The sequence below is a fragment of the Mesoplodon bidens genome (assembly GCF_964165515.1).
Source record: "Mesoplodon bidens genome assembly, chromosome: 12".
Taxonomy (NCBI): domain Eukaryota; kingdom Metazoa; phylum Chordata; class Mammalia; order Artiodactyla; family Ziphiidae; genus Mesoplodon; species Mesoplodon bidens.
This window is the reverse complement of record NC_138168.1, coordinates 58,975,042-58,990,089: the sequence shown is the minus strand read 5'-3', so window position 1 is coordinate 58,990,089 and position 15,048 is coordinate 58,975,042. Positions and strand designations below refer to the sequence as shown.

The 15,048-nt window shown below is 42.9% G+C and overlaps 1 protein-coding gene across 1 annotated transcript in view; it reads right to left on the bottom strand.

Annotated features, from left to right (window-relative positions):
* Positions 1 to 14,330, bottom strand: part of RSPO3 (R-spondin 3) — a 77,425-nt gene extending 63,095 nt beyond the window's left edge. Inside the window, exon 1 of the mRNA XM_081250950.1 lies at positions 14,216 to 14,330. Coding sequence (XP_081107076.1) covers positions 14,216 to 14,312 — 97 coding nt within the window. The 5' untranslated portion in view covers positions 14,313 to 14,330. The remainder of the gene's footprint in view (positions 1 to 14,215) is intronic.
* Positions 14,331 to 15,048: the final 718 nt, after the last annotated feature.

Genomic DNA, 15,048 nt, shown 5'->3' with positions numbered 1-15,048 from the left:
CAGGTTACATAGAGTTCAATCTACTTCCTATCTGGATTCTTTTTTCCCTTAGTCTTTTCTCCAGTGTACAATATTGGAATCTGTGCATCAGATAGCATAAGGCCTGTTGTTGCAAACATTAATAAGATATATCTTTTGGGAACAGTTACTTACACTTTGTTTCATCTCTAATGGAAGGGATTTCTCTAAATATTTACACCAGAACAGTTGTCAGAATGAATCCTGCAAAACTGCTGGCATACTCCCAGGAACAGGGGCTGGTGTCGGGGGAAGGGGAGATTCCTGGTTCCTGGTCTTATAATTTTAAGCAGTCCTAGATTTTCAGGAAGCTGCTTGCTAGAATATGAAGGGTTTGTATTAACAAAAAGGTACTTCAGTGTGTAGACAAATTCAAGTAAAGTATCTGAACAGCCACTTTCGTTTATTGCTCTTATAAAAATGGATCTCCATTTGCTTCAGGTTTAAAGTAAAGGGATGGATTTGGTTTCAGAGACCCAGCAAATAAATTGTATATGAGGAAAGAAACTTGTATAGGAAGTGTGAAGGAACACCGAAATCATTCTGTGCAGTGGCCCTCAAGGTGCTTAATATATAGAAATGACTTGTTCCTTCCATGAATTGCTGAGCGCGAGAGTCAGCATGCTAGAGTTAGACAGGAGAGAAGTGAAATCTGCCAAGATAAATGCCAAGATAAATGCAGCAGTGTTTCATAAATTAACTCGGCTGTCTGTGTGTTTGTTTTTTCTTTGGAAGAGCCTAAAATTAAGGCTGTTCAACTCATCTTAGTAGTGGTTTAGAATTTGAGGAGTGGATGAGAAAGTAAGTTTGGGCTAGGAAGGGTAGAGAAAATATCCTGCACTGGAAAATCTTGGCAATTTTCATTTGAAATGTGTTCTTATCTGATGAACGAGGGTACTTCTGCCCCAAAGTCTGTGAATTAAGTAGTTTGGTTAAAAAATTATTACACAAAGATTTCTGGGTTTGTAAGCTCTCCATTTATAGTATGTGCAAGATATTAAGTTCAGAGGCAAACAGTTCATGATGAATTCCTAGAACGTCAATGAGGTGTCCACATGGGTAGTGAAAATGGTAGAAGTAGCCTGAAATGGTCTGGACCTATTCTTGCTGGAAATCTCCCTTATTCTATTAGAAATTAAACGTTGAGGTATGGGCACATAATGCTCACAAGTCTGAAAACACACATGAATCAGGGCTGGGCCCTGGAGGCTCAGTGCTAGGTAGAATGGCACATGCTATTGATTGTACTAGGGCCAAGGATGCATCGACATGATCTTGCAAGTCTAATTGGCTTCCAAGGGAATCCCACTGATCTATGTTAAAAGCTTGGATTTACATCAAGCTCTGGACAGAACTGGAATGTTGGATGGATGTCTTAGAAATATGCTGTAGGAGAGACTGCCCCTTTTAAATTATACTAGTCTTTGTGGAGAGGGCTAAGAGTTAACATCTTGAGGGTGGCATGAAATGAATCTGTGAATTGAGGCTGCTAAGGATACCGCCTTTGGTCTTTATTTCTTGTTACCAAACAGTAATGAGGGTCCTGTTAAACTTAGATCTACAAATTGCTCATAAAGTGGAAAACAAGATGGAATTCTGTACGAAACAAATCTTCAGCAACTCAGTATGTGCTCATTTAGTTTGTGGCCAGGCAGCACTTGTCTACATCTTCTGTACTGCATGGCAGAAACTACATGCCATCAGAAGGTAGTGAGTGATACAAGTAAATGCAAGGTCACTGTTTTGCTGCTAAATTTCCAAAAGTTAAGGTTCTTCAATTCTTAAATCAGCTCATGGTCAAATTTAAGACCAAATAAAATCAAATATATGATTCTAATAAACTGATAGTATCATATTGATAGTAGATCATTATAACTCTTTGATGTACACAGGGCACGAGGTCAGGGTTCATTTGCCCAGTGTTGCCTGGAGATTGCCAGTTGACACAGAAGGCTGGCCGGAATAAGAATCTGACTGCGTGCCTTTCTGTGGATTTAAAATAAGCAATATCACCCATCCACATGTTTAAACAAAGAGAGTCTAAGGTCACAGGAGTCTAAGGTCTAAGGTCATAGGAGTACTAAAATATACTGACGTCATTCTGAATCATAAGAGAATGGGAAACTTACCACATTAAGGACAGTGGGAACTCTGTGACTTTGTTCAATTAAAGATCCAGCACACGAGGTGACAGAGTAACCTTGCTGGGTATTTGAGGCAGTGTCAATAGTTTCAAAGGTGAACTTTCACTGAGGTTATTAAGCATAGATATATTTGTGCTACTTGAATATTTTCCTATAGAAAGGCTTAACAATCTTCTAATTTCTAGCGTATTGAAAGCTTAAAATCAAAGCACTGCTTAGTTCTTAATAATTTTGATTTACCTGCTTACAGCACCATATTTCAAAATGGTATTGTTTTCAGTAAAAGAAATCCTAGCTTGCTCTTGGCCTTTTCCTAGATCTAGAGGTTTTAGAGCTCCTGTCCTGTGCAATATACTACTATTTTCTTATTTCCAAATGTTACGTCAGGAATATTATATCTAAATTGACCTTAGGATGTTTACAAAGATCCTTTCCCCCTTCCCTTCCCATCCTAATCAGACACCTCTTGTACAAAGACTCAGACTACATTCCTTGGGTTCTTTTTATCTACTCAGGAAGGGAGGAGGAGAACTTGCAGTGATGACAGCAGGAGTTCTGTATGTGTGCGTTTGCCCTCATGCAGGCAGACAAGGTGGTTTATAAGATGACGGTGATTTGCACTGCGCACGTATACTGGTGGCACATTTCCATCTCTTGCATGCTTAGGATGAATAACCTATTGAGGAAAAAAAAATTGGTGGAAAAGCATTGTTTTCTGGTGGGTTTCCTGCTCTCTGTAACTCATGATTGCTCCCAATCCCTAGGGACAACTAACTAGGTCTGACCACGGAGCAATGGCTCAAGTGTGCTGTGATGACCCTCCTCCCCAGAAGCCTGGCTTTCCTCAGTCTAATTACTTTTGGCAATTGTGGTTATTGGGATTCGGCCTAGTGACTCACTGGAACCCAAATTCTCCCAAGGAGCCCCCTTAACAAACAGAATTAAGTCTGACAGGAAGCCCAAACTTCCACCTCACTTTTACATGGAGCTTTCCCTGGTTTATGGCAAGGTTTGAACATCATTCATGGACTAGAAAAGAATAATAAACAAGATTTAATGAAGATAACCACTTAAAGAAGAGCACATTGGGAGAGAAGTAAGAATAGTAAGTTCAAGAATAAACAACCTACTGCAAAACTTAACCCATTAAGATAGAGTTACAACTATGCTATTTATAGTAGTTTTACTGATCACCAGTAGTCAATATAAAGTCAGTAATTGTAGAAACCATAAAAGAAAAGGATGTTTATTTCTTATTAGAGACCATTTTCTAACCATTTCATTTTTCCTGAAAACAAAGAGGACTCTAGGGCACAGTCATCTGGTAAGACATGAAAACAGTTGTTTATGATTAAGTAGCTTTGAAAAAACAATTGGGGGTATGGCTGTTACCTCATCTTCTATTCACTGCCTCCTTAACCCCTGGTATAGTTCAGCAGCAAGCACCCTCACTCCTGATCGCACCTCACCTAGCACCAGGGTTCTTATCTGTGAGAACAGCAGCAGTATCTGTTAAACTCACCATCATGTTCTACTGTGTGCACTCTGCTATGTCTTCTTAGACCCTCTGGCTGAGACAATTCTCAATCAGATGGTCTTATCTGCACCAGTCAGTGCCACAAGTTAAACAGTACTCAACTGATAAACAATCTGGGGCTATCAGACTGCTTTATATTTTAAACTACTATCTGGTCGAACGACACATATCTCATCTCTTATCATACTCCACACAAGCCTATTTTTTCTGTCGAACTCTCATGAAACTGGCATTGTTTTCAACAGTTGCTTAGCTGTAAGAGTTATCTTTGAATTAAGGGTCCAATGGTACTTCTCAGTCTTGGCTGTACCTTAGAATCACCAGAACTACTTTTGAAAATGCAGATGTCCAGGCCCCGTCCCCAGAGATTGCTTCATTTGGTCTAAGATAGAGTCTGGCTTTGTTTTTTAAGATCCCGAGGTGATTCTAATTGGAAATCAGGGTTGAAAAATCACTGCACCAAGGCCCATAAAGCAAGAATTCAGAGTGGAGGTTACTGTTAATGCTCATAGTAAAAGTAATATAAATAAGAGATTTTATGAAGCACCATAAAGACAACTTTTCTGGACAGCAAAAACTAGCCAGTGAAATATCTATTGTGGTTATAAATTATAGAGAAGGATTTTGGTATTTAACTGCAAAATTATAGACTTTGCCCACATTCTCATGCCTTAGTTAGTCTTCTCTTGGAATTACACACCATAGATGGGAAGAATAATCTTAGATTATTTCATATAAACTGTGCTACTCTATTGCTTCTAATGAAAAAAATCAGCAACTTTCTATGTTTAAAAACCATCAATAGGGCAGGTTTAAGGAAAGAGAGGAAAAAGGACAGAGAAAAGAAAGAGATGTGGGAAGGAGTATTAGAATACCAGAAGCAACCTCTAGAGTAAATGTTTGAAGAAGACTTGTGGTTTGTTAAATGAGTAGGAAGAGATAATGAGCAAAGAGAGTAAAGGAAAGAAAAAGTGGGGTAGCGTTTGAGAAAACACGCCCATGATTGCTTCAAGTACCAATCCCAATAGTTGAAGTGACATGAAAAAATCAAGGAAGGATATGGGATTTGGCGTCAGTCCTCAGCTGGGATCCCAGGTCCACCATATCTTTGTTGAATGACCTCAGGCGACTGATATGGGACTACTGGCACCTGCCTTACAGGGTAAGTGTGAGGACTAATTGAAATAATATTTGCAAAAACATCAAGGACAGAGTCTGGCACTCACAGGTGATTAAAACATGGCAGCTATTTAAACAATAATCATTATCACAATACTCACTTTAACATATAAATATAAATGATTATTAAGATAGAATGTATGTGAATATAACAGTGGTTCTGAGAACTATGGTACCTCTTTCTTTTCATCTAAATGTGGCTGATACTGTCTCTTCTTATATGACAGCTTTTGTCGAGATGACTGTGTGTTCACATATGTGAGGTCCCATTGTATGAGGGTATCTAACAATGAGAAACTAGCAGCACTTTTTCTTACCAGCTTATCAAGCATATGTTAAGAAAATAGTGTTCTAAAGTAAGCATTTCACAAATTCTGTTATTTTATATTGTGTGGTGGTGGTTTGTATTATGTGGTTATAAAATGGGGGCTGCTTTACCACTTACTCTCAGGAATGTGCTTTGTATTGGGGTATAATTATAAATATGCTTACTAGCTAGTTTTCTAAGGACAATTTTTGGGAGTGAATATAGTGCATTGAATTATTGTGTATTCATTTTAGAAAGATGTTTTAAGGTAACTAAATGTAATCCCATGCCCCAGCCAAGTGCTCAGAGGAGAAGTAGGAGAAGAGACCACTAGAAAATATAACCTGCTTCCTGATTCAGAAGACCCAACTTGTCTAGAAGCAGCAAGAGAGGGCGTGGAACCTGGTTGTTACTGAGGCTAGACAATTACTCGGTGGGGATGTTGCAGAAGTAATTCACGTATTATATAGATGGACTGAATTCCTTCAAGTTTCATTCCATCCTGAGAATTTCTTATTTTAAGAGAGCACACTTTGTTGAGAAATCTGCTTGAAAGTAGAATGCTGTGAGTAGATGCTAGATCCAAGTGGAACGATATAAAAAATCATTTTTACACCTTAAGGAAACTAATCTTTCCTTACTATAGAGTTTTTCAGTTCTCCTAAGATCCTGTGGCAAAGGAATATCGTTCCACAGGTGATGAGACTTCCAAGTATGATCTTCAAGTGGAAGACTTGGCAACGTAAAATTACCACTCCTGATACCAGTGACCATTTTCTTATGTAGCACAAAAAGGGCTATAAAAATGAGAAACCACAGTTGAAAATGATATATTCGATTCTATAGACAAAATACCTTAATGTAATTAATCTTATTTTGATACTACCAGTAAGAGTGAGTCTCAATGTCAGCACAGCAAACACTTTAATAACAATAAACAAGACACTGCCAGATTTTTATCTCATGTATTCAACTATCCCTTCTATGGGAGTAACTCAAAAATGCTATCTTCAGCTCCGGAAACTCTCTGCAACTTTGATTCAGAGTTACTAAATGCCCTGCTGGCCCTCAAAGACAGCGCAAAAGGAAAATAAGTTTCCTAACAAATCTGCTTGTCTTACTTTCCTGTTCTTTTTGATTATCTCTAATCAAAAAGATAGAGATAATTGTTTCACCCAGACATGAGTCCTTATAAGCCAAAGTGTAGTGCCAAATATGGCTCTCTTCCTCTTTTCCCTTCATATGCCCTCTCATGCTCAATCAGTCACTGTCATAGCACAGGGTCTTATAAGCTTAAACCTGGGCCTTTGTAACTGCTGCTTCCATCCCATCACAGGGCCACTTCTAAGATCCTGTCATGGTAGGGGAGTTCTGATGCATCTCTCTAGCTGGGATTCCAAACCAGCTCCCTGTGACTCTAAGCCCAAGGACAAAATGGACTTGCCAAAAATGGAGTATGTGGATTGACGCTATGGCTATGGTTTTCAGACACTAGATATTGTGATGGGTGAGGAATATCATAATTAATTCAGTCTCTATGTTGATAAGTTACTTATTAATCTTTATATGATGGATTTACTTATAATAAGTGAATACTTATGTTTGTCTTCTCTTTTTTTTAAGATGACCTCTTTACTCCTCTCTTTATTTATCTATTTATTTATTTATTTAATGGCTGCATCGTGTCTTATTTGCTGCACATGAGATCTTTCGTTGCCGCACGCGGGCTCTTCATTGTGGCGCACGGGCTTCTCTAGTTGCGGACTGAGGGCTTAGTTGCCCCGCGGTATGTGGGATCTTAGTTCCCCGACCAGGGATTGAACTGGCATCCCCTGCATTGGAAGGTGGATTCACCACTGGACCACCAGGGAAGTCCCTGTTTGTATTCTTAATCTTCATCCACTAAACCTGGTTGAATAAAACAACTAAGTTTAGAAGAACTAACTTGCTACTTCTGGTTCATGTTCTTATACCAAAAGATTAAAAGTTGAAGAGCCTATAAGAATTGCTTAGATCTAAATTTTTAACCAACCACCTCACTTCACAGATGAGGAACTGCAGCTTAGTGTGGTAAAGGGACTTGTCTGGGTTATTCAGATATTACTAGCAGTGCTAGACATAGAACCCAGGTCTTCTACTTCTTAGCCTACTTTTCTCAACATACACTGGGAATTCTCCTTCAATGACTTCTTAGGTCTCAGTCTGTACCATGAATTTATGATGTTTGCTGCTATCCATCAGATTCTTAAAGGTCAGATGGAAACCTAATAAGGTAGTATTTTGAAGACTGGGTTAGATACTTGCATAAGGCATAAAGCATAAAAGCAGTTAAAGGCCATTAAATATGTATTTAATTGGGCAATCATCTCCTTTAGTACCATTGAATTTTCCCTAAAAACTTCCAGAACAGTTTTAGTGACAGCAGATGGTAACTAGACCTAGTTACCTAGGTGACCTAGTTACCTAGGTTACCCAGTTACCTAGTTACCTCGCCAAGAATATAAATAAGGCAGAAATATTATCAGAAAGGAGGCACCTGCAGCCATGTTTTTTAAAAATGAGTTTTTGAAATTATTCAAACTTTTTATATGTAAAAAGAATTCAGGTATTTTGCCTAAAAGTTGCATGTTGTTGAAACATCTTTGGAGCAGAAAATGGGATTTCTTAGCATTCAATGGCATCCTCAGCACCCCGACAATCCTTGAGAATGGAACATTCCATTCTTTTCAGCATTGCTGGGTAAGTACTTTAGTCGGAATGCTAGTAATAGTCCTGAATGGAAAGATCTGATGGACAGAATTAAACAAATAGGAAAAATGGGCAGCGTCCTTTACAGATGTGTATTTTATACTTTATATGTTTTGGTAAGGTATACCTGCAAAGCATTTCAAACTTACTAGGTTGGCCAACAAATGGTAAATTTTAAGACAATCGAATCATTTTAAACCTTAAGAAAAAATTCACAATCACGAAAGCAACCCACGTTTTTCCTCAAAATCAAAAGCAAGGCAAAAAATATCTATATAACTTATGATGCGACACTTTTTCAAATGATCATTCTCAAAAGAATGCCAGTGTATGATGCACGGTTCAGAGAAGAAATAGTCTTAACCAAGTAAAACATATAATTTCAACACACTGTCTTACATGATCCTTACCATGGTCTCAAAACTGAATGATGTTTTCCTAATGGTAACCAAAGTTGATTCTTACATTTCATGAAACATAATACCCACTCTGATGGCATTTCAAGAATTCACTGCTTGGAAAAGGATGTTTTGGGGGCTGGGGAGAATGAATAGTGAGGAAGTGGGAAGAGAGGTTAGGACAACGTCCAAAATGAAACATTTGGATAGAGATAAAGGGGGGAAAGACGATTTAGAAAATTGCTGTATGTGGAATTTTTTTATTTTTTGATAGTTCATTCTTATAATTGCAGAGGGATCATGTGGTCTTAACTCTACAAAGGTTTCTGACAACACACAGTATTCTATCAATAATATATAGAATGCAAAAGAACTATTGCATTTTTAAAAAAAGATTAACCATTTAACTAGAAAATATTTGAGCTACTCAGTAGCAATCTGGAGATCTCTGTCCAGATTAAAATAGACTAAAATGATCAGATGACTAATAAACTTGTTTTGTAGTAGTGTGGCAAGAGTTTCCCCATAATAACTTGAAAATCAAATTTAACTACATGCTGTAATTTCCCATTCATCACTTTCTGGGGACCTAATTTGTAGAATATTAAATTCCAGGAAATATTTAATGGAGAAATGATTCAACAAAACGTATCTACTTGCAAGTTAAAATACCGTTCATATTTCATGCTTAAAAATATTGAAGTAGGGCTTCCCTGGTGGCGCAGTGGTTGAGAGTCCGCCTGCCGATGCAGGGGACACAGGTTCGTGCCCCGGTCCAGGAAGATCCCACATGCCGCGGAGTGGCTGGTCCCGTGAGCCACGGCCGTTGAGCCTGCGCGTCCGGAGCCTGTGCTCCACAACGGGAGAGGCCACAACAGTGAGAGGCCCGCGTACCACACACACACAAAAATAATAATAATAAAATAAATTGAAGTAATGCCATTCAATCAATTTTATGATTATTATATTCTCAATTACTTTACATAGAATAACTTGGGACTAAAAAGACAATATTCAAAAATTATCATTCTTAATGTTCTTAATAAAATCCTTTTATTGAAGTAATAAAGAATTAAAATAGTATAACAAAGAGATATTTTAAGAAACAATTTTGATAGTGTAATGATGATTAAATTAGAATTCACAAAAATAAGTGTCTTCTGTTTATATTTAGATGTTTCCATGAATGCCTAAGAGTTTGAATTTGGGGCTTGGATTCATACAGATATCACATAATATGTTGCAGAGTATACTTTCTCTGGCAAATTTTACTCATATCTTCATCTATTAAACAGTGTTTCACTCAAAAACAAGGTAGACTGGTGACAAAAGTAGACAGGTGAAAAAAATGCGTTGTAGCCAATATCCAAACTATACACTTCCATTCAAAATTAATATGATAAAATGCATAATAGAATGAAAGATTTTTCTGTCTTGTAGTTAACCTATTATTTTCCAGGTTAGCTGTGTAATCATCAAGAGTGTATCAGGGGCTTCCCTGGTGGCGCAGTGGTTGAGAATCCGCCTGCCAATGCAGGGGTCACAGGTTCCATCCCTGCTCCGGGAAGATCCCCCATGCGGCGGAGCAACTAAGCCCGTGCACCACAACTACTGAGCCTGCGCTCTAGAGCCCTCAAGCCACAACTGCTGAGCCCGCGTGCCTAGAGCCCGTGCTCCGCAACAAGAGAAGCCACTGCAATGAGAAGCCCGCGCACCGCAACGAAGAGCAGCCCGCGCTCGCCACAACTAGAGAAAGCCTGCGCACAGCAGCAAAGACCCAATGCAGCCAAAAATAAATAAACAAAATAAGTTAAAAAAAAAAAGAGTGTATCAGAATCTCAAAGAATGGCTTAACATCCAAAACGGTATCATGAGCAATGGCCACTGTATTCCAATAAATCGGTTTTCATTTTATAACCATTAAAATGATTTCTCATATGTTCTTACTCCATTATTTCAAACATCTTTGTGAAAGATTTTTAAAAGTTTTATATATTGTGCAGTGAGTGCTTGGTAATTATTATGCCTACAATGGCTTTTCAAAAATTGGATCTATCTGGAATCTAAGCAATTAAAAACCAATTAATAGATGGCATCAAATAAAAAGGGTACTACAATGGCATCTGATGTTTCTCACAATAGTCTTCTGGCATAATATGATCCTACAATGTCTTCTTAATAACTAAATAATATTATATTATATTTAGCAAGCTTCATTATCACTATCAGGTATTTAACTCTTTGACGTTGGTCATTAATGTATAATAAATACATAAAAATATCAGTTCAAAAATTTCCAGTCAGTTAGAACAGCTTATTCTACAAACACAAGATAAATGATGGTTTTGAGACCATCACATTTGTTATTTAACACGCCTGATATCTTCTCTCTGACATGGGCCAACATATAGCATAAATAGCAGGAAATAAGTTCCATTTAGTAGCTGTATGGCTTTGTATAGGTTACTTAGCCTCTGTTTTGGGGTTCTTTCCCTGTAAAATGGGGATATTAATACCTGCCTCTATACTTCAAGTGGCTATTTAGGGACCCAAGTGAATAACTCAAGTGAAAGTGTGGTGCAATTGTAAGGTACTGCCGTTATTATGGCACATATAACCTTTACTTTTATTAGCAGATAAGCTAGAATCCAGAAGCTGACTGTACCAAGCAGCAAAGGCTGAGCTGGAAATGAGTTTAAAACTCCGTTCAGGATTCTTTATTTAACATCCTCTGAAAACATTTCTGGTTGAAGATTTTTGAATAAGGATTGCGTTTCATTTTTATCTTGAGTAAATTCAACTTAGTCAACTCTAGGAGCTGTATATGAATCCAAGCAGGTAAAAAAGTTATTGAGTATTTATTCATCCATAACATAATAGATATTTTTTAAAGTACAAAATTCCTGTTTAAAATGTTATTTTTTCTATAAGAGGAAACAGGATCACTAGTTTGCAACAAAATAGAGATAAATGGTATAGCAGTTCCTTGAGGGAAACAGGAGATTACTGATACAGATAGCTTTATCTGCTTTATCTGCGGATAAGCCATGGTTCCTTAGACTTGATAATATTTAACACTGCAAATGAACGTGTTTTTGCAAGAAACTTTTCTACCAAAACATTCAAGAGACCACTTTCAAAACTATGAAAAATAGTTCTTACACCCCAAATTGCTATCATTAGTTAAGATTTAAAAGTTTAGGAGAGTGAAGCTACTTAACTATAGGCCAAAAGGTTAAATACCTTAATTGTCTCTTGAAGCAAAAATAGGAAAGACCGTTTCTTTCTAGAATACCTTTGACTACTACCTTATTTTTCATTTAAACAACTTTTTCCCAGTCCCTATTTGAGAAAACGTTTTTTTCAGAGATTTCCAAGGAAGCGAGTTTGTACACCTGCAATTTGACCTTGATTTTCTGGACCTTCCCCTCTACTCCTGCCCCATTCTAAAAAAACCAAAAACTAACAAACAACAACAACAAACCCCATGCTGCACCTGCCAAGAGTCTCCTCTGTCTCCTCGGAGAACGCAAGGGGTCGCCCCTCTCCCAGGATTGCATCAGCAAACCCCAGGAGCAAAGGCAGACTCAAGTGTGAAGGAGCAAGGAGCATCCCCTGCTAGGGAAGCTCTCTCCCGGCCCCACACCCACAGAACAATCGGAATTTCAGCACAATTCCACCCACTCCCTTTCTCATCCCCACTACACAACAAGAGGGCGCCTTTGACATGGCCTTGAGAAGATTAAAGCAGATCAAAAAGCAGCTCGCCTTTGGACTCTGTAAATCCTCTCTAATCGGAGCCTAGGGGTGCTCCATCCCTCTCTGCTCCCAGAAGACTTGGGGCAGCGCCACTGGGCAGCTTCCTGCACCGCTGTCCTTGCTGGGGGGAAGTGAGAACGAATGGATGGCCAGCTTTCTTTCCGGTGTCTTCCATCAGGAACAGGGGCCCCCAAACTGCAATCGGAGACCACTCTGACACTCAGGACCCCGTCCCTCCCCTGCGATTGTGTGGCTCCTGGCCCTGGGGTCCTCAGTGGGGTGAAGGAGGGTGTGGGCCATGGGCGCCGGCTGGGCACTGGCTGGAAGAGGGATGGAAAGCAGGAGGCTGCGCTTGTGCCCAGCATCTCTCTCTCTCCCCACCGACCTGCGATTCAGTTCCCCTGGCCGGACTCTGCGAGAAGGGGACCTGGGGACCGCCAGAAACGAGGGCAAGACTCGAGCTCCAAGCCACTTCTTTTGGGAGGCGGCCGCAAGTCTCGAGTGAAAGGGTGAGTGGGTGAGTGGAGGAGTTTCGAAGAATACAACCATCCAGAGGCCAAGCATAAATCGGATGCCCCGACGTGCTTAGATTAGGCCCTCCTGCCCCCGGCTACGCGATCCTAGAGGCGCTGAGGCCGGGTGGGAGCCCCTGGCGCTTTGGTACAGCGTTTCTTACAGGCAATTTTCAGGTGAATCAAACCTTGTCTGCCCTAGGCAAGCGGCACAAAGGGAGCTTTCAGCGGTCCCTCACGTCCAGAGGCAGGGCACAAACAGTGGCGGAGAAGCGATTACTAAAATCTCCATCTCACACAAGACTGTGCTGTGTCCACTGCGCTGTACCCGAGCTTGCCCCCAGGGGCTTCGCGGGCCAGCGATCCGAGGTGGCTCTGCGCGCGGGACCAGGCGCCGCCAAGCGTCATTGGCTCCTGGGCGGCGGAGGTCCGAGTTGGTCAAGGCAATAGCATCGCTCTCTGCGCCCCGGGAAGTTTTCTCCCTCCCAGTCCCCGCCAGCGCCCCCCACGCTGGAGCCAGGGTCGCCCTCGGCTCTGTCTGCGAAGGAACTCCCCACGCCTGCACATAACGCCGGAGCGGAGCGGCCAGCGCGCCGGGCTACCCAGGGGCAGGGAGAGGTGCCTTTCTCGGGTCTGTCTCCTCATCTATGGAAGACGCCACCTTGAAACAGACCAACCCGGGATGAGGGTGCCCTGGTGGGGGGGCGGTGCCCGTTTCATCCCAGCTAGGGCACTGTCCTAGGAAGTCTTCACAAGCCAACCTTCCAAGTAACTGGAATCGGGAAAAGGGGCAGCGAGGGGGCGAGCCTGAGTCTTTAGGGGGAACCCCACCCTCAGTCTGTGTTTGCCCCAGGGGACCCACTTGAAAGGGCCTGAGACGGTAAAAGCGCTCACGCGTGACAGGCAAGATTGTAACTGGAAACCTGGCACCTCCAGCTTCCAGCGGCCGGTTCGGCAGCCCTCACATCCCTCGTACTGGGACGCCGAGCGTCTCCTTAAGCGCGCAGGCACGCGGACCCCGAGCGCCCCGCGCGCCCTTCGGTTCCACTCGTGCGTGGCTGGGGGTATAGCGGCCGCGCAGGCGCTCGCTCGCCATTTCCCGAGGGGCGGGAGGGTTCCTCGCGACCCCAGCGCCGCGGGAGGACCCTGCGAGGTCTCCCCAAGCAAGGCGGCGACGCAAGGTGAGCGGGCGCCGCGGCCGCGCCTTCCCCGGCGGGAACTCAGTGGTCAGGGGCATCCAGCCGGCCAGGTGTCCGTGATGCCTGGGGGCTCGAGGCCCCCGTGCACGTCTCGGGACGAAAGCACAAATCCCTCGAGCTAGTCTAACGAAGGGCCGAACTTTTCCGCGAACCTGAAATTATGAGGGTGCGGGAGCCACCTTAGCGCCGGGTCCGCCGGACTCTGGCACCCAGAAGGACGCGGGGGAAGAGAGGGGCGCGGAGAGGAAGGCGTGAAAGACGCCAACACAGGAGCCTAAACGGTTACCTCCTCTCGAGGCGTGGGGTGCTGGGTGGCAGGACCGCTGCCTCTGGGAGCCGACTCAGGACAGGCAAAGCGACCCGACAGGTGAACGCGGCGGGAGGGAGCAAATGCGTAAAAAAGCCTGCACTTACTTCTTCGCTGGCGCCTTCCCCGGGAGGCGTTTTGGCTGCCGATGTATTCCAAAAAGTTCAAAATGATAAAAAAACAAGAAATCAGTCGCAAGTGCATAGTAACCCAGTAATAGTTCCCTTCCTTTTCTCCTTTTTCTTTTGATTGTTAATTAATATTAAATGTTTTAGAAATACACGTAGGTGTTAGGCGTATATGGAGAGCAAGAGAGAATCCAAGCAGCGGACTCCTCCACTCAGATCCGATAGGCGAGCTGGGATGGCAAACGAAGCGGGTCGGGTGGTCAGGGAAACCAACTACTGTACTTTCAAACTGTCCGAGCCCTGAGCTGCGGGGGCTCCCGTACGGTGGTGGCTGTCAGTGCCGCAAGTGAGGGTTCCAGAAGCAGCGAGCGGCCTCGCCAGGGCGGCCGCAGGTAGCATGGTGCGCGGCGGCGGCGGCCGCGGGCGGGATCCGGGTGGGCGGTGGCGACGGTGGCGACCCCTTGGGCTTAGAGGTTGCTGCGGCAGCGGCGGGGGCCCCGGGAGCGGAGGGGAGCGGGCGCCGTCAGCACCGCGGCCATGGCCAAGGGGCGGCGGAGAGACCCCGAGCTGCTTCTGCTGTTCGCGAGCAGGAGCCGCTCCAGTGGTGGAGGGAGGGCGAGAGGGTGGGTGGGAGGGACGGGGCGAGGGAGGGGGGAGGGGAGGGGGATGGCTGCTGGGGGCGGGGGGAGCTCGGGGGCGGGGAAGGAAACTGCTGGAGCAACAACCCTGAGCGACCTCAATAACTTTCAATTTCAAGAGGGAAAGAGGGAGCTGGAAAAGTACAGGCGTCGCGATTTGGCAGAGGGACGGGA